General features: G+C 37.5%; 1 protein-coding gene across 9 annotated transcripts in view; it reads left to right on the forward strand.

Annotated features, from left to right (window-relative positions):
* The window catches only part of UTRN (utrophin), a 514842-nt gene that overhangs the window by 398967 nt on the left and 95348 nt on the right, over nucleotides 1-20527 (forward strand). For all 9 annotated transcript variants that reach the window (XM_058736181.1, XM_058736184.1, XM_058736182.1 and 6 more), the window contains 2 exons: nucleotides 1052-1181; nucleotides 16790-17058. In XM_058736181.1, the coding sequence (XP_058592164.1) occupies nucleotides 1052-1181; nucleotides 16790-17058 (399 nt within the window). The remainder of the gene's footprint in view (nucleotides 1-1051; nucleotides 1182-16789; nucleotides 17059-20527) is intronic.

Raw genomic sequence — 20527 nt, forward strand, 5'->3', positions numbered from 1 at the left:
GCCTGCAAATACCCTGTCATCCCAACATATGTCAAATGCCATTTAAAAAAAAGCAGTTGTGTTCAGAAGCCAAAATTTTATTGATTCTAAAATAGTAGTACAATGCAGTATTTTAGAAAATGAAAACAGAGTTTTAATAATGCATTGTCAGGGAACTGCACTAAAAGCAAAATATTATTAGAGCCACTAGGTGTTTCTGTGTATAATTTTAAGAGGATAACAATAATATTAGAAACAATTTTGATTTAGCTGTAGCATTCAGATAGTACGTGAGAAAATCTTCATTTCCTCTTACCTTGCAATAGTCAGTGAGTGAGCTTTGTTTTTAAACTCTAGTCAATTTGAGTCTTAATCACCAAACATTTTATGGGAGCAGAGGTGAAAGTTTAACCCTACTTAAAAGAACAAGAGTATTAAAGGCAGACTTCTGAGAATATAAATTTGCATGAAAAACTTCACAAGGGAAAAATCATAATTGCCTCAGCGTGAGAGATGGGACGTATTTGAAGATAATTGGAGACTGTCTTTTATGTGTTCTCTTTGGTTTAGTTTTGATTTCATGTACTTTAATTTGTTTCTATCTCTTAGTTTTTTTCTTTAATATATTCTGAAGAATGTAAAGCACTTCTGAGGATCTCATTACTACTTGTGAAATTGCCTTCTTCAGTACCATTGGATGTAATTTTTTTTGTCAGTCTTACAAGAAAAAGGTATCTTTGAACAGGCTGTTCTAGTTTAGCAATCTGACAATAGTGATAACCCTAAAAGTGCATTTTGTGTAAGTTCAAATATACTGTAACAATTTCTCTTAGGTGAATATTGTAAAGATTCTTGTTTTGCATATTTAAGTCCTGTCATGTTTTTGCTTTTATATATATTTCATCATTAATGCGTGTAAAAATTGTATTTTCACTTCTAACGTTGCTTAAATGGTTATGAGTCATTCTGTCATTCCCTTGATAAGTATGATCAGAAGTAGTTTCATTGGAGATGTTCCATTACTTGGTGAACACAGTAGTTACAAATTCAACTTTTGCTTCTCTTTGCAAAGGCCCTGAAACGTGAGTTAAAGGAGAAAGAGTATTCTGTCCTGAATGCAATAGACCAAGCTCGAGTTTTCCTGGCTGATCAGCCAATTGAGGCCCCTGAAGAACCAAGAAGAAACCTACAATCAAAAACAGGTGAGATTGGTTTCTTTCATACATCATAAAACACATGTGAGGAGAACAAAAACCTGAAATAAAGTAGGAGATTTTCTTACAGTATTTCAGCATCTAATAGTAAAATTTTACCTCTGAGTGTTAGTTTAATCAAATATGTCATTATTTAACAAATATCTAGATTTTTAAATTAAAAATGAAATGGCTGTATAATTCATATCCTTATTTTAAAAGGAAATTAACTGCAGAAGAATGGATTTAGGAAAAGGCATCCTGTAACTAACAATAATTTCTTGGAGAAAGAAAAATTTACATTTCTTATATTTAAGCAAATTGATAACTTTAAGCAAAGTGATAATTATAAGTGGAAGAGTGGTATTTAAAATACAATATATATAAGTATTGAAATACCCACAAAGATTTTTTTAAACTTCTAGTTTTCCAGATAACTTTTTAAAATAAGACACTAAAGCACCTTTCTTTTACAAGCAGACAATAGAGTTTATTTAAATTAAAATCAACCCATTTATGTACTATTTATGCACTTTGACTTAAAGTTGAAACAGTAACTAACTCATTAGCAAATAGCAGTCAATCACACAGTAAATTTAAGAGATGAATTTTGGGGCCAACATAGATCTTCATTATGATTTTTCACTGTTGTCAATAAAAGCATTCTGATGCATTTTTAAAACAAGCATACCATTCAGACTATTTAAAAAATAAAAAAAAAATTATTTTAGAGAGAGGGAGAGCACAAGTGAGGGAGAGGGATAGAGGGAGAGAGAGACTCTTAAGCAGGCTCCATGCTCAGCCCGGAGCCCGACATGGGGCTCGATCCCATGATCCTGGGATCATGACCTGAACCGAAATCAAGAGTTGAACGTTCAACCACCTGAGCCACCCAGGCACCCCTGAAAATATTTTTTCATCCCTCACTTCACATAGTGCAGGCAGATCTGAAAGACTTCTTCATGCTGTGTCCCACAGCATAATTCATGAGCATTTATTACTTGTAAGGAAAGTACAGGTGGAAAATGCTTTTTTTGACTGTAGCCAAACTGGATCAGATATTTGGACAAGCAGCCATTTTCCTCCTCACCCTTTCTCAGAGTAGAGTCTGAGAAATTTCAGTCTGAATAAATTTCCCATCAAGATCATGATGTTCCTTTCACTCATATGCATAATTTGAGAAACTTAACAGATGACCGTAGGGGAAGGGAAGGAAAAATAAGATACAAACAAAGAGGGAGGCAAACCATAAAAGACTCTTAAATACAGAGAACAAACTGAGGGTTGATGAGGGTGGGGGGTTAGGAGGGTGGGGAAAATGGGTGATGGGCATTAAGGAGGGCACTTGTTGGGATGAGCACTGGCTGTTGTATGTAAGTGATGAATCATGGGAATCTACTCCTGCAGCCAGACTATAGTATGTTAGCTAATTTGACAATTAAAAAAACATCATGGTGTTCTTTGCCCTTTAAACCTAGTTTTATATGTATGTCTGTGTACACACATACACACACACACACGCACACACACACACAGCATACCTATATTTTCTAGCATTCATTTTTAAAAGTTTTTAAAAAGTGTTTATTTTTGAGAGAGAGAGAGAGAGAGAACACAAGCAGGGGAGGGGCAGAGAGAGAGAGGGAGAGGGAGAGAGGGAGAGGGAGAATCCCAAGCAGGCTCCACGCTGGCAGCACGGAGCCCCATACAGGGCTCGAACCCACAACTGTGAGATAATGACTAGAGCCAAAATCAAGAGTTGGACGTTCAACCGACAGCCACTCAGGCGCCCCTTCTAGCATTCATTTTTATTTTCTGCTGGTAGCATCATTGTCTTTCCAGTCAGCCTACTGGGGACTTAAGCCATTGTTGGGCCTCCACTTCCAACAAACCCCTCAGTGTGCAAATCCCTCGTAATTGTTACGTCTCACTTTGAAGAAGTATTCCTTCTGAGTACGCTGTTGTATATGTATCACACACACACACACACACACACACAACATGCATACATACACATAGTAGGTGCTTACTGCACAGTTGCTGAATGAAGGCATGCATGCATGTGCCGAGCACCTGTGGGGATGCTTGGGCCTTGAGGAGGTTCAGGGAAGAGGGAGGACCACCTGGGGCAGGATTGTCACAATCAGCGTTTCCCAGTGAGGAAGAGTGGCTTTGCCTGGGCAGCTGGTAGGAGTGGGGAGCTTGTCCGTGTTGTCTGGTGCAGATTACAGAGGACCTGGAAAGTCGGACAGAACATTTCAACTTAACACAACAAGAAAAAAGGCACCATTAACAATTGTTGTTAAGCTTGGAAGAAAAAATAAGTTCACTTGTCTCACCTTTTCCAATTTAAAGTCCACCTTAAACCTGCTTTTCTCGTCCTTGCTTCCCTAGCACTTTCCAGAGAATAGAGGAAATGTTTTTGTAATAAACTGCTTCATAGCAATAAAAAAATGTTATCATATCACTAAAGCTTCACTTTACTATAAATTTTCCTTCTCAGTGGTTAGTTAGTCTAAAGGATAAGATCATATTGCTTTCTTGAGTTCTTATTTTGCTGATACATTTGGGATGTTGCCAAGCCCCATGTCCAATACTATACTGGGGGCAAGAGAAAGAGTCATCAATGTAACTTTATGATTTTCTTGTGATTTGGTTTTTTATGATTAGCAACTTTTATACTTTCTTTCCCATTATTGTTTTCTGCAGTGCTAGCTGATGTTACCTGCTGGTAAAAGTAAATGAAAGAAAATTATCCAAAATAGCTTTTATACTTTTGTTGTTCACCATGAATTAGATAGAGCTGCTATCAGAAATAGCATTTGAACATTAGTTGTCTTGTGTGATGCTACCTGAAGTACTCCCTGTTGGAGGGGTAGAGCAGGGAAGATAGAAAGATTTTTTATTCTATTTAATATGCTGTGTGTACCGTGCCATTGGGACACTCCAAAATGGACCCATCTCTTTACTTTTCAGTAACTAGTTCAGAAAATACTTCTCTGCATGATTTTTCTTTTCTAAATGCCTTTTCTTCTTCCAGTTCTTTTTTTTTCTTTTTTTTTCTATTGTCAATTATCTTACAGTGGTGTGTGTGTGTGTGTGTGTGTGTGTGTGTGTGTGTGTGTGTGTATGTGTGTGTGTGTGGTAACCCGTGGTGTTTTACTTGAGTGCTGTGTATCACAGGTATGAGTTGTTCTCAGGCTTCTGTCCTATTAATTGATAAATGCTATTAAAAAGAAGCAAAGTAATTATTTCAACTAAATGATAAGTTGCTGATAAAGAGTCTCATCGGGTATGCTCTGCTAGATATTTCCATTCTTTCCCCAGTTTTTTGGGGATATAAGTGACATATAACATTCTGTGAGTTTAAGGTGTACAACATAATGATTAGATGTATGTGTATATTGTGAAACAGTCACCACAATAAGTCTAGCTAATATCCATCACCACACACAGTTACAAATTGTATTCCCTTGTGATGAGAACTTTTAAGATGTACTCTCTCATCATCTTTCAAGGATGTATATTTAAAATATTTAAAGATCACTGTTAATGTTACTGCCTTACCTTAAGCCCTTGCCATTTTTTGTTAGGACTACTGTTACTTCTTTTTTGTTTTTAAACATTTATTTATTTTTTAGAGAGAGAGGGAAGAGACAGTGCTTGTTCATGTGGGGGAGGGGCAGAGAGACACAAGGACAGAGAGTCCCAACTGGGCTCTGCAGAGAGCCTGATGCGCGGTTTGAACTCATGAACTGTGAGATCATGACCTGAGCCAAAGTCATGTGCCCAACCGCCTGAGCCACCCAGGCGCCTCTCTTGTTAGTTCTTTCTTAATTGTTATCTCTGCATCAACATAGACACTACAGTGATATATCTGAAACTCCGAACTGGCATTTGCTCCCCTGGTTTAAAAACCACCAGTAGCACCTGTGATAACATCTGAGCTCCTTCACTGGGCCCACAAGGCTGGACAGGGATTTGGCCTCAGTTTTCCCGTGTGGCAGCGTCTTATCTCTCTCTCTGCCCCCAAACTGATGCCCATTTGCCACCAAACTACTAGTGATGTTCTGCAGGCAATGGTTTTCCTTGTCTTTATCCTGTGGCTTACTGTCCTGTTTTGTTTTTGTTTTGTGTGTGTGTGTGTATGTGTGTGTTTTCTGTGTGTGGGTCTGTCTTACCTGAATTCTGACTCCTTCCTTGTTTGCCCACTCAGCCCCTGCTCATCCTCTCCCAGCCAGTGAAGGCTCAGTGTCTTTCGGGGTCCTTTTCTCTCCCAGCTCTCTTCCATGCCTCCCTGGAGGGTCTCTCCGGGATCTCTCTGACTGTGTTACCGGTATCTGTGTCCGGAGCTCAGCCCTCCCCGTACTTAGCGACCTTTCTCACTTACTGAGAATCTGACTATGCAAAATTATCTGAGCAACCAAGATAGATATTATATAGCAAATGCAGTGAAGATCCTTAGTTTTACTCACGGAAAAGCTGCTCTCTCAGAGGTATTAGCTCTTACTTTAGACGCTGTTGTAAGTAGTTTCACTTGTTTCCCAGTGAATCGTGGGCATGTGGCAAATGGAAAGGACAGGACACGGAAAAGGGTGACCATGAGCAATGATTGCCGGCAGTGACAGCAATGAGGAGAAAGAAATTATAAAAAGGATATATGACACTTCTAAACTAATGCAAAACAGAGTAGTCTTTGGGGCTTTTTACAATAAAAGAAAAACTGAAGCTATGAATTATGGTCTATTTATTTTTGAAGACAGAATGTAAATCAGTTAAGAGAAGGCATAGGAATTTATGCTCTGTTTTAGTTTATTTCCTTTTAAAACGGCAACCGTAAAAATACAGAGCTGAAGAGGTAAAGTGTAGCTGTCTGGAACACTGACTGCCCAGAATAACTCATTCCCCTTATACGTGGTTATTAGGTAAATATAATTTTAATTGAACTAGAATCATCTGAATAATTAAAGAAATTTTACAAAGTTCACAACTTTGTCAGTATCCCTTTGTCTGGTTTGAACAATATGGAACTGTTTAATTTTATTTCATCTGAATCGTGTCAATACAGTAATTTTCCTTTTAACACAATCGAATTGTGTTTCATTTGATTTTAGTCACCTGGTTTATATCTGTTAAAAGGTAGAATAAGACAGTAAATGTCTTGTTGTCCTTTGTATTGTTCTTTGTACTTCTAAACCACTTTTATATTCTCCTAACTGTCCCAATAAGTCAGGCAGATAGAGCAGCACGCCTTTTCTTTCTTTCTTTCTTTTCTTTTCTTTTCTTTCTTTCTTTTCTTTCTTTCTTTCTTTCTTTCTTTCTTTCTTTCTTTCTTTCTTTCTTTCTTTCTTTCTTTCTTTCTTTCTTTCTTTCTCTTTCTTTCTTTCTTTCTTTCTTTCTTTCTTTCTTTCTTTCTCTTCCTTCCCTTTCTTTCTTTCTTTCTTTCTTTCTTTCTTTCTTTCTTTCTTTCTTTCTTTTCTTTTCTTTTCTTTTCTTTTCTTTTCTTTCTCAGTAAAAACACAAAGGCCAAGAAAATACTGAGATGCTGAACAAGGTCACCAGCTAATGTAGGGTAGATCAGGAACACAGCATGAGCTTCTATGTTGCGACCCTTCTTAACCTGCAGTGAGTGTTTTGGCTGGCTTTGACCACAGCTCTTCATTTTTATCTCCTCTCTCTCTCTCTGCTCATTGGCCACGGACCTGGCTCCTTCTCCACTTTCAGTGTCTAGAGCTTCTTCACCCTGCACAGCTGTTTTTTGGCTTCTGCCTTATTCTCCCAGCCTCTCCCTACCCCTTGCTGTTCTCAGTTCCAGCTTTCAATTCCTTTGAAAACCGGACTCAGCCACAGTCAGCCTTAGCCCACGTCAGTCCCCAGACCTCTTGAGATAATCAGGGAATACACATGCCTTGTCACCTATTTGTCACCTATAGTTCAGGGTAAAGGTCACATTTGCACAGGGGAGTGAGAGCTTTCACATCAACGTCCCTCTCCCCATGCTGCATAGAGATTTCGGTGCACATGCACACACATGCATACATATTATGTGATTTGAGGTTAGGTATCAATCGCTAAGTAAAACTTTTTTTTTTTTTTTTTTTTTTTTTTTTTTTTTTTTAAATTTATTTTTGGGACAGAGAGAGACAGAGCATGAACGGGGGAGGGGCAGAGAGAGAGGGAGACACAGAATCGGAAGCAGGCTCCAGGCTCTGAGCCATCGGCCCAGAGCCTGACGCGGGGCTCGAACTCACGGACCGCGAGATCGTGACCTGGCTGAAGTCGGACGCTTAACCGACTGCGCCACCCAGGCGCCCCTAAGTAAAACTTTTATAGGACAGTTCAGCTCTAAAAGTGTTTAGACAGTTGTACCGTTTATTGTATGAGTGGGTATAGAAAAGCTCTTTTCCTCTTCTCAGCTTTTCATGTTGAAGAGAAAAAATATTGCATTATTTGTATTCATCAATTTCCCCATGAGTCTTCTTTAAAAATTATTCCAGTGAAGGCATTACTATTGCTACAACTCTTATTTTCTTCCAGGCTGTCTGAACATTATTTCTTTTTCAGCGTGGTATACTTGATCAGTTGATTTTGTTTCATTTAAATGATAGTCCTAGGAAAAAGACAACTATTAGTTAATTGTACTTTTTCTGTACTTTATATGTGTGTGTGTGTGCATGCGTGTGTGTGTGTGTGCATGCATGTGTGTGTACTTTATATAATTATGTATGCTTGTACTTGTTAATGGTGAATCATTTTTTTCAGATAAAAAAGTATGTATGGATTAATATTTTTTGTCTTTGGTCTTCAACAGCTGTTTAGATTTACTAGGAGTTAAGGTTTTAATTCTGGGCATACTGTTTTATTTTAATTATTAACTGTTTCATAATATTTTAGAAAGCCCATTATTAGAAATATTTTTCTCCTCTGTGAAATTTTACATATGATGTAACAAAGAAGCAATAAATGACATTTTCAGTCTACTATGTCAGTCCATTTTATGCCAATATTAGCAAACGTGCAAATAAAATTTCATGATTGTTAAATGAGTGAAAGTGAAATTATCGTATAGCTTAGTACAAGTTACTTTTACATGGATTCCTAGTATAACTTAAGTTTACATTAAAAAGATGGCAGTAATTATTTCCTTGCATCTCATAAAATGAGACCAAATTACACATTATAACCTAAGTAATTAGGCTAGTAAAACTAATGGGTGTTTTTTTCCCAGGGCATTTTTGTTTTCCTAATAACAGCTTTATTGATTAGAATCTTAGTTATTGTAAATGGCAAACACCCAACTTCCATAAGCGTAGGCACATGGGGGAATGTATTAGCCCCAGTAGCCCAGTATGGTAAGGGCAAGGTCACAGCTGGCAACAGGGACTGGAGTGCCACGCAGAAGCCTTTTCTCTATGTCACCCTTTCTTTCTCTCTCTACCAGTTTTGATTTTCTTAGCTTTCCTATAACCATGTACCTCATGACCTGGCCCCAGGGAGGGGCAGCCCTTCTTTAGATCCAGCGCATTACACGAGAGGGTTCTGACGGACTCAGCTTGAGTTAGGTGGAGCTTTGGGTCTGCTGGGATTGGCACACCCCTGCTATAAATATAATGTTAGATGGAAGAACGACCAGTGCCCAAGAAGGGAGGGAGAGAAATGTTAGTAAACATAGATGTTCACAAGGCAACATTGATCACGATGCCAAGCACGTCACATGTCTTGTTTCCTTTAATCCTCAAAACAACTCATTGAGGTGTGAGTACTGTCACCACCCATTTGACAGATGAGCAAATGGAGACTCGGAGAGTTTTGGAAGCACACTGTCACTCGTGACAGCATCGAAGTGCCATGTTGGGCTTGTCGCTAGGCTTGGTGCAATTAACCACCATAGTATACTCTCATTACCCTTGTAATCATAGGTGCTCCCAGCACTTTAGTAGAAATAATTTTCTATATTCTACTTTAAAGCAATTTCATACAATTTCATACAATAGGAAATATGTCTGTAAGTCTTTACTTTTCCCTTTACTGTTGCTTTTTCTTTACTAAAATACCAGGCTGCTTAATAGAATGACATACCAGTTCACTGATTTCCTAGCATCAAGAGAGAATGTGGTTAAGCAATATTAGACTTTGTCTTTTTAATTTTCATATAAAAAATTGAAGGATAAATAATAGCTTTCAGGCTTATAGACCAAGACAATAATTTAATTAACTTCTCAAGTCCAAATTAGATTAGTAATGTAGTAATGCATGAAAAAACACAGAAAAATAGAATGTTCCTTTCTTTTCCAGTGTTCTTAACTACAGAGCAGCAATGTGATCCTTCCCAAATTAAAGTTCTATAATGTATGGATGGATGTAATCAATCTAGTCTTCAGCTTTCCTAAAATATATGAGTCGGCTGAATAAGCCTACTGATTGGGTAAAAATTTCAAAAACTTTTTTGCATGATAATGAATACCATAGTAATGAAATCCAATTTAAATAAACAAATCAACATTCTTGATGAAGAATTATATGGTAACAATGATAACAAAGGTTAGTTTGATGGGCACAACATTTTAAATTAATTGTTCACCATCTGTTAGGTTCTCTAATCACTATCACAACCATCCGTAAATTACATTTGCCTCATAAAAAAGATGGCAGTATTTTACATGTATGTATTTTCTTATAATCAACATCTGGGATGTTATTCTCTTAAATATAAAGAATAGGAGGATACTAAACTCTTTTAATGGGGTAGTATACTTACTTTGCTATTTTTGTTGTTCCTCTCAAAAGCTGGAATCTTTAAAAGTGAATTAGAGGGTTTGCCATTTTTTTAAAGTTTATCTGTATATTTTGAGAGAGAGAGAGAGAGTGTGTGTGTGCAGGTGGGTCAGAGAGAGAGAGATTGAGAATCCCAAGCAGACTCCTCAAGCGCAGAGCCTGATGCAGGGCTCAGTCCCATGAACTGTGAGATCATGACCCGAGCCAAAATCAGGAGTCAAAAGCTTAACCAACTGAGCCACCAGACGTGCCAAGGTTTGCATTTTTTAAAAAAAAAAAAGTTTAATGCTAGCAAAGACATAAAGTCTTCTCTTCATTTAAACTCCTCACTTACTATGGCAGTACATAAACACAAGACTTGCCTAACTTGTTTTGCAAGAATGACTAAGTATTTTAGATACTGAGGATACAACAGGGAAGAAAACCCCTCCTGGAGTTTACATTCCCAGCTTCCCTTCTTCTCAGTTCCACCCCTTCCCCCCAGTGACCTGTCTGCTGCTGTTCAGCACACACAAATGACATGTATAAATTACAAAGCGGCCATCAGTGTGAGGAAATTCAGGGAATATTCAGTTACAGAAAATTGAAAGCTGAGTCTCAGGTTGCTTAGCCAGGTCTGTTCCAGGGTGTCTCTGATGTTCCTGCTCTTTTCTTGGAGGTTATTTTTTTTTAATTATTGAACGTTTATTTATTTTTGAGAGAGGGAGAGACAGAGCACAAGCCGGGGAGGGGCAGAGAGAGAGAGGGAGACACAGAATCCTAAGCAGGCTCCAGGCTCTAGTCTCTGAGCTGTCACTACAGAGACTGACATGGGGCTCGAACTCAGGAGCTGTGAGATCCTGACCTGAGTTGAAGTTGGTTGCTTAACTGACTGAACCACCCAGGTGCCCCAAGGTTAATTTTCTTAATGATCTGTCCTTACTTCTTCCTCAGTTCGATGCTGGGTTTATTTACTTTGGCCCATTTTACAGGAGGAGTAAAACTTAAAAGTATCCAGACTCTGGTTCTACCTCCATTAACTTCTGATCAAAAGTACCATTTATCTCCCTCCACAGTATGCTGCATTTCTGATTTCCTCTCCATTTTCCTTCCCTCTCTTACTACCTTGCCTATGGGTGTTTGTGAAAGATACTTCCCACAGCTCTTTACTTTGGAGATCTTGCTTTCTCTAAACATACTTGTTCAATGTCCTTTTTTTCCCCTTAAGGATTTGAGAAGTCCCTTGGCAGCATTGATGGGTACATATCATCTTTATCATGTTCTTACTGAAAGATTTAGGCTACACATGAACAGGTTAATCTAGTCTGGGTAACCTCTTATTATTGTCACTCTTATAATGTATTAAATGAACATAATTGGAAATATTACAGTAATCAGCTGATGACCCTTGATGATGTACTTGTAATCTAGTTCATAATGATTGTTATCATCATACAAAATAGGAAAAGGGTGGAGTCCTCTTAAACACTGATCATCAGAGAGATTAAGTTAATCACGTAATCAGAAAATGTAGGAGAGAATATATTTCCCATTATTTTAATCAGAAACATCTTTTGATCATGAAGGGGAGAGAGAAAGAAATGGAGGGCAGGTAAAGAGAGAGTAAGAGCAAGTCGGGTCTCTAGAGATATGAGGATGCTTTGCTTTTTCCTGCGAATTTTTATTGACTAATTATTGGTTTGTTTATGTGAAAAATCCCTAGAGATGTCTACGTCTCCCAGACTTAGTAATAAAATCATAAAAGGAATCATAAAAGAAATTAGCCTTTGTTGAGGCCCTCCTGTGTGCCAGGCATGTGCCAGTAACTTTATAGTTATTAACTGAAGTTCAAAAAGATAAGGAATATATTTATGATTACATAACTTGTTAGTGTTGGAATTGGTATATGATCTCCTAATCTTTTCTTGCACTAGACTAGTCCAGAAGTAAAAATGCTACTCTGGAGGGTTTCTTTTCTATATTTGCTGGTCTTAATATTTTCATCACTTGGTGAAATACAACAAGATTGTAGATACATGCAAAAAAAAGCAAAATGTACAAGTAAGATATTTGGAATTACCATACTTGAAATAACTTTGTGAAGTTTATCCTTCTCTTTCACAGTAAAAACCTTTTTGTAAATGCTTTAGATGGGTGTGGGGAGGAGGAAAGAAAAATAAATAGAAAGATTTCCACTTGAAGTTATAAAGTTGAGTATGCTCAGTAAGGAGTAAAGCTAAAAGTTCCATTGAGCCCAACTCAGTTCACTAATTATATATTGAGGACTTACCGGTCTCTAGACTGGGTGCTGCTAAACCAAGATGGAAAGAAATAAAACATGCATGACATAAGGCTTTCGAACCTACAAATAAAAAGTCACAGTGTAGGGGCACTTTGGTGGCTCAGTCAGTTTAGCATCTGACTTCGGGTCTGGTCATGATCTCATGGTTCGTGGGTTCGAGCCCCGCTTTGGGCTCTGTGCTGACAGCTGAGAGCCTAGATCCTGCTTCAGATTCTGTGTCTCCTCTCTATCTCTCTCTGCCCCTCCCCTCTCACATTCTGTTTCTCTCTCTCTCAAAAATAAACATTAAAAAAAATCCCAATGGACATTATAAATGTCAGTTTCGTATTGAGCAAGAAAATACCATAAATATGGAAAGTCTTTATTTAAAACAACTGGGCTTATTCTAATAGAGTTCTATATTATTTCATAGGAAAAACATATACTTTAATTTTTTTTAATGCAAAATGTTTTTGTACAAGCACGCATAAGGAGATTGTTTTCCCCTCTACTATTAAGATTTCTTTGAGATATAGTGGCTTTGGCTTTCTTACAGAATTGAATTTTAGACCTCTGAAAGCCCTTGGTATAAAATATTTTCCCAGCATGAGAAAATAGGGTTCCCACTCAATACAAGTGAGATGAGTAGGGTTATTTAGCTCTCCTAGGAGCAAAGGGCAAGATGGGGGGGCAGAGCTGGTCCCAAATCCTAGTCTGTGCCCTTGGTCCAGCTTTGTTTTCCACCTGCATTGCAGGGTACCATGGGCAGTCTTTCTCTCCAAGCTATAGAAGTAGTGTGGTATAAATGCCACCAATTCATTTGCATAGTTGAGGAATAAAGATAATTGGATAAGAGAGAAAAATTGAAGATTGATCATTGCTTTCTCTTGTCTTTTCTTTTTCTTCTTTCTTCTTCCTAAAAAATAGCTATCAATTTTTCCTAAAAGATCTGTTGTGACATAATAATCACTATTTTAAATTACATAAATTCTACATGAAATTAATATAATAATTATAATTATATTTATTAATATAAATTTACAATATTTATAATTTATATTTATAAATGATCTATTTATAATAGATATAATAACCTAGAACAGGTTAATAATCTATATATATAATAGATATAATAACTTATTATATATTATGTATAAGTATATAATATATAGGAAGTAAGTATAATTCCACTCTCAACATTTGGTCAGTTAGATGGGAAAGCCTGTCAAGGGAAGAGAACGGAGAAACAGTGCTGCCCCTCAAAGAAATCCACAGAGAAACACGTACATGCACACACACACACACACACACACACGCACACACTCTACAGGGAATAGGAAAGTGACAGAAAAAGAGCTTCTGGTCTGAAAATTGTCAGTAAATTTATTTGGTTTTATCCTGCTGTTTCCTCCGGCTCTCCGATTAGCCTCTATTACTGCCTTTTCAAATGCAAATTAGATTACCCTCTTATCTTTGAGCTTCATTTGCTCTGGGCCTTCAGTATTTAGTGGCCCTGCGCTGCGTGGGAATATGACATACCAACTCACCGGAGTGGAAATACTCCAGCTTCAGCAGCAGGGACCAGAGAAATCAATTTGTGAGCCAAGAAGCTGGTGGTGCTTGGTCCTGGCAACACATTACAATCATCTGGGGAGCTTTTAAAATATATCCACACTGCCCTTCACCCTTGACCAACTAAATCTGAATCTTTTAATATTTTGGGGTAGGGCCCCTGGGGCTCAGTATTTAAACACAAACAGGCAAGCAAATAAACTCTCGGAGGGGGTTCTCATATGTCCCCTGAATTCTGAACCACTGGGTCCAGAAAATTCTCTACTCCTGCATGAGGGTCTTAAAATTTATGGCAAAAAAATCTCTTCAGAAATTTTGAAGGAAACGTTGTCCTTTGATTTTCAAATAACTAGAGGATGTTTAAAATGTAATTTTATCCCTTTATTATTTTCATCTTTTATGCCTCTTTTTTTGCTGTTTTAAATTGTTTTTCTATTCTCTTACACCACATTGTCATAACTTAATATTTCAGATGTTGCTGCTTATTACCTGTTTCACAAAGGTTCTGGAAGGTTTTTGTTTGGTTTTGTACCTCCTCCCTCTGTGCTTTAAAGTAGGCATTCAAAGGAGATCAGTACTGTAATAGGAGGCACTTTTATTCTGACTCGTGATCAGTTAATATGTATCCTTTCTGGCAAACAGATGGGGAATTGAACTTAGAGCGTTTCTTTTCTCCCGAGTATCTGCTTGAGTAGGGATTATATAATAAATACCACAAAAGGACTGCTCAATCAAAAGATTTTACATTAAGTGAAGACAAAAATGTCCCAGCCATGTTGGGTGTTTTGTCACAGGACAAAGAAGCTGTGTGTCTCCCTACCAGGTTACTCAGTGACTGACTCAGAAACAGTTTTTACTTTATTCAGGGAAAAATCATCACAATTAAGTTGTCTGTTCTGAAATTAGTACTGTATCTTTTTCTTTTACAAAAGCCAGTAAAACACGAGTGCCTAAAATAGATCTTTGAAAAAGCCCAAGTGACAAACACAGGTGTTCCCATCATAAAAATTACCACTCCCTTTCTCATGGGGCTATTAAAATGATTTTTTTCCATCTCACGTAAGTAGCATTTATTTATTTTACATATTTTATATTATTTATATATAAGTATATAAAGTATAAACATAAAACATTTTATGTTTATATAAACAAAATATATTACATATAAGTGTTATGTATTTCTCATTTTCTATTTAAGGACTTAAATAAGCTTTGTCTAATGGCGTCTCTTTCCTCCAGTATTGTTGGACTGGACTGTATCACAGCTCAAGCATTCCTAGAAGCTGGGTGTTTGATTCACTTGTTTTCCTTATTTATCACTTGATGGTGGGTTCAGTCTGTCTATCATAACACAGAATCTCATTGTAATCAATTCAGTTGCAGAGGGATTATTCAGGATGCTCTATAGCTTCTAGCATTTCAGCAATGCAACCCTGAGTTCTGTGGCTGCTGAACTCTTCATGGTCTATTTGGTTCCCAGACGTTTATTACAGCTGCTTTTAAGTCTAAATATTGATGTCGAGAATTTTCTGGAAGTTTAAATAGATAAAAATAGGTGTTCTATCCCCTTGCACTTGACTTTTAAATAATACTAAAGAAAGAGGGACAAATATATGTTGCATATGAAAGTTAGTGTTTGGGAGAGCTTGCTTTACTTCATCTCACCAGGAAGCTCCATGAACTTCCATTTATATTCACAAATAATTTGAAATATTTTGAAGTAAAGTTGCAAATGCAGCTGATACCAAAAGATGTTATTGCAAAGAAGAATAAGCATTTCTATCTTAAAATTTGTCTACAGTTTCCTTGTATTGATTTCCTTGATTGTATGTTTCTGACTGGCCTCTGTTTTTAGTAGACAAACAGGACAGTCCTCCAAGCAGAGAGGTAAAAAAGGGGACACACCTGGAGGGAGCACCTGAGTGGCTCAGTCAGTTAAGCATCTGACTTCGGCTCAGGTCATGATCTCACAGTACACGAGTTCAAGCCCTGCATCAGACTCTGTGCTGACAGCTCAGAGCCTGGAGCTACTTCAGATTCAGTCTCCTCCCCCCCCCCCGCCCCCCCCCCATCAAAAATAAATAAACATTAAAAATTTTTTCAAAAAGAAAAAGAAAAGAAAGGGGACACCCTTGAGTGATGAGAGAACTGAGGCCCAGGAGTGTTTAACTGGAGATCCATCTAACCTGATCTAAGGATGTCTGCTCTTGTCTTGTCAGCTTTCTCACCTCTGTGTTTCTGACAGTTGGCTTTGAACTTAACTTTCGTTTCTGTCTGTATCTTTTGCTTGTCTTCTAGACTCTTCCTCTTTCTTCCTGCCCCTGTCCTATGGCAGGGCCTTTCCTGTCTGAAGGTTTGACTTTATTTCAGACATTCTGGAAGCTTTCTTGCTGTATCTGAAATATTTGGGATGATCTTTGAAATTTTGCTGTCTTCCTGTTGACATGTTTGTGGACATGCTACATGTCTGGGCTACAGAAAGTGCCCTGTATTAAAGATGAACTGTCAAACAGATTCAGCGACGATGAAGTATCTAAGATACGTTATTTGTCTTCAGTTATTTTTTTTAAGGAACATGATAAATTAATCTTATTTTCTCAGAGTCTTTCTGCGTAACTTAAAGCTATCTCTCTCCTAATTATACTTCCCATTTTTATTTAGGACAGTGAAATGAAATACTACCTTTGGATTTTATATAACTAGATATATGCTAAAGAAAGATTGTTTTATTTTTTTTTTGAGTTATTGTGTTACATTTCAAGGTTTGTAAATATATTAACATTCAAAAGTCACCAAAACTACCGGACCGCTCATTACTCTAACTTATTTCTTCCTTTGAGAAGTAATAGGGAATCAGTAGAAGACTATGGAGAAACTTCTTCTTCCCCTGCCTTGTGTAAACTGTGTCTCCATGCACCTATCAGCACCCCTTCAAAAGGTGGTGTTCACACTTGGCTATTGATCAAGCTTCCAAATATTCTTCTTCTTCTTTTTTTTTTTTCAATTACAGAATTGACTCCTGAGGAGAGGGCCCAAAAGATTGCCAAGGCCATGCGCAAACAGTCCTCTGAAGTCAAAGAGAAGTGGGAAAGTCTAAACGCTGTCACTAGCAATTGGCAAAAGCAAGTAGACAAGGCATTGGAGAAGCTCAGAGATCTGCAGGGCGCCATGGATGACCTAGACGTTGACATGAAGGAGGTGGAGGCCGTACGGAATGGCTGGAAGCCCGTGGGCGACTTACTCATCGACTCACTGCAGGATCACATTGAAAAAACCATGGTCAGCATCCCTGTCTCAGATAAAAGATTTGAAGGAATGTTTTATTGTTAAGTATAACACAAAGAGAGCCACATATAAAACCCGTTATAAGGGAGTTTATGAAATCAGTCCCATTACAACTCCACCAAAATCAGGATATAGAGCTTTCCCAGTCACACAGCAGATGTTTTCCATATGCCCCTCACCATGGGAACCCCCTCCCCACCAAAATAATAATTAATGAGATTTTCACAATAATTTACTCTTATTCTTCTTTATACTTATTTTTTTAACCAACTCTGTGTCTCTAAACACCAATGTATTTTTTTTTTTTTAATATTGTAGAGTCCCTTTTAATCCCTAGATCTCCCCTCTATCCTTTTTTTGTTTCCTTTGCAATGTATTTGTTTAAGAAACTGAATTGTTTGTTTTATAGTATTTCTCGCAGCCTGGGTTTTGCAGCGTGGCATCCACATGGTGACCCTGGGCAGGTTCCTCTCTACTCTGTAGTTCCTGTAAATTGGTAGCTGGATTTCGAGACTTAATCAAAAACATGCTGTTTTACTGAGGACTCTTATGTAAAAACTGTATCTCACTGTCTGAGTGTATTATGGAAGGATTAGTTTAGCTATAAATTTTGTTTGTGGTCAGGAATTGCCCAAAATTAAGGATGATAGATCTGTGGTCTAGAGCCCCTTTGGTCCCCATATTCTAGAACATATCCAGAAAAAAAAGTTAATAGAATTTAAGCAATAAGAGACACAGTAGTAGGGTTTATGGTAGCCTAGTAAACTGTATGGTACGTAGTCATGAACCAAATCAGAGAATGCACCAATGAAACATCAGAAGCTGTTAGATGACAATATCAATATTGTGAGTGTGATTTTTATTGCAAAAGATACATATCTTTTGTGCACAGACATTGGATAACACTTTCCCTTTGTTTTATGCGTGCGGCTAAATAGGAAAGTGAAGGGTCTAGGAAATGAACTGAGTATGCAGGCTAATTATATAAGTAAATATATGTACATGTAGACATAGGATAATAATGACTAGCATTAATTGAGGCTTTCTGCGTGCCAGGAGCTGTTCTCAACCAGTGTACCTCAATACCTCTTTTAATCCACATACCAGCCCCACGAGATAGGTGTTGTTAAGCCCATTTTATAAATGGCAGAAGTGTAGGGGCACCTGGGTGACTCAGTTAAGGGTCCGACTCTGATTTTGGCTCAGGTCATGATCTCACAGTTCATGAGTTTGAGCCCCATATTGGGCTCTTCACTGACAGCTCAGAGCCTGCCTGGGATTCTTTCTCCCCCTCTCTCTCTGCCCCTCCCCTGCTCCTACTTGTTCTCTTTCTCACTCTCTCAAAATAAATAAATAAACTTCAAAAAATGACAGAACCACAGATATTGCCTAAGCCCACACGGCTAGTAAGTGGTAGAGTTTCCATGATTTCTTTCTTGCTCTTTCTTCTCTTTCACTGTAGAAACCTCACTCATATTAATGTAATTAAGCACAACTCTGATCAGCTCTTTGAATTCAGTGCTTTGAAAGTTACAGATTGAACTTGAAACTTAAAAAAATTTCACTACTAAAGAAGCATTGGTGTCTCCTGCCTTTCATTATAAATATGCATAAATGTGCAGAACTCTATGAGTTAAGTCAGCTTCCTCTGACAGCTCTGGTCTCCTGAAAGCCATTTCTGTGGATGAATCTGAGTTTAAAATAATGAACCGAAAATAAAGCCTTTCAGTATAGGTTCTTTGGAAGTGACACACTTGCTTGCCATGTAAACAATTTTTTTTTTAACGCTGGAAATCTTTAAGTCAGTAGTTTCTAAACAGCATATTTTTTTGGACTACAAACATGCCTCTTGGTTAGAACAAGAATTTACCCATTTGAGTTTGAAAGTATGAAGTTTTAATTCAGGATGACTAGTGTTGAAGGAAAAAATGAAAAGTTGTATCTGGCCTAAAAGTTGTTAAAGGCCTAAAAGTTTGGGAGTTGTTAATCCCATTTGATTAAAGAAATTACCCACTTCTGCACCTAGATTCTTTTGTTCAATTCACTGCTTAAGTGGAAAGCCAGGAGAAATACCGTTAATAGTTAAGAGAAAGGAATAAACTGTGGATTAAAATATTTTAACATCTTATTAGGAAAAAAAGAAAATAAAACCCACATCTCATTAAACCAAACAAAATGGATTCAAAATCTGGGATGTTTTACATGTACTCTAACGTATACGCCAAATCCCCCTGAAGCTGTTGGCAGGTGAAAATAAGTACTGATCATTGCTAAATATTATTAAATGTGTCAAAGCAACTGGAAAACAAAATCTTTGGGGGTAATCAAATAACCTTAATGCCCTAAAATTATCCTTAATCATTCTTATTTGCCAAATATACCCCTTACAACAGGAGAAGCCTTTTTTTTTCCCCACATCTGCCATCAGGCTGGCAGCACCTTTAATACGAGCAGATGTTTCTGTTTTGATAGCAAGGAAGACCACATAGACTTTTATTCTCCTACAGGAAAGTGCAGCAAACATGATACATTGGTTCTTAATACTAGAACACACAGCAGATCTGCAACCATTTTAAAACTTGCTTTACTTCAAGGCCCTTAATTTGAAAGCTCTTTAAAAAGCAAAAGGTAAACTTCCTTAGTAGAAAGGTTCCTTACTTCCACAAAACACTAAACCACAAAAACAAAACCCAATGACCATGGTGGTCAAAGGTGTTTTAATATTTTCACCTGTGACTTTTTAAGAGAAAAAACAGTATTGTTACAGAGGAAAAATTAAAATCCCTTGATGCGCTGTAAGATTTTTAAAATCTGTCTTGAAGTTACAATCTAATTTTGAAAAATTTTCCCATCTTTTGAACTAAAAGACTGTTCAAAAACATAAAAGCTGTTATTTTTATTATTTGAAGTTATAGAAACCTAAGGACACTTTCTAGCATTTCATTTTTTTAATTACGCTTTTCTTTTAAAAAAAAATTAATGTTTATTTTTGAGAGACAGAGCGTGAACAGGGAAGGGGCAGAAAGAGAGGGAGACACAGAGTCAGAAGCAGGCTCCAGCCTCTGACCTGTCAGCACAGAGCCCAACACGGAACTCAAACCCATGAACTGTGAGATCATTATGACCTGAGCCAAAGTCAGATGCTCAACCGACTGAGCCACCCAGGCGCCCCCCTAGCATTTCATTTTTAATCTTTGATACCTACAAAATACAAAGACATTGATTTTAAAAGCTGATTAAAATTCTTGAGTCCTCCTAAGTAGTCTGGTAGAGAATATTAAGGTATAATGTTCAAAAACAACTGAAGAAACCTTGAAAGATTTGAGTTCTGTCATTATTCTTAAACTGAATCTGAAGGAACTCAGATCCCTTCCAAGTCCCAGCAGAAACCTTCTCTTTCCCCACCCTAGTCCCACTTGTGTCTGTTCTAAGCTTCCATGTTAGCGGCTCATTCTTTAGACCT

The sequence above is a fragment of the Neofelis nebulosa genome, chromosome 6 (assembly GCF_028018385.1).
Source record: "Neofelis nebulosa isolate mNeoNeb1 chromosome 6, mNeoNeb1.pri, whole genome shotgun sequence".
Classification (NCBI taxonomy): Eukaryota; Metazoa; Chordata; class Mammalia; order Carnivora; family Felidae; genus Neofelis; species Neofelis nebulosa.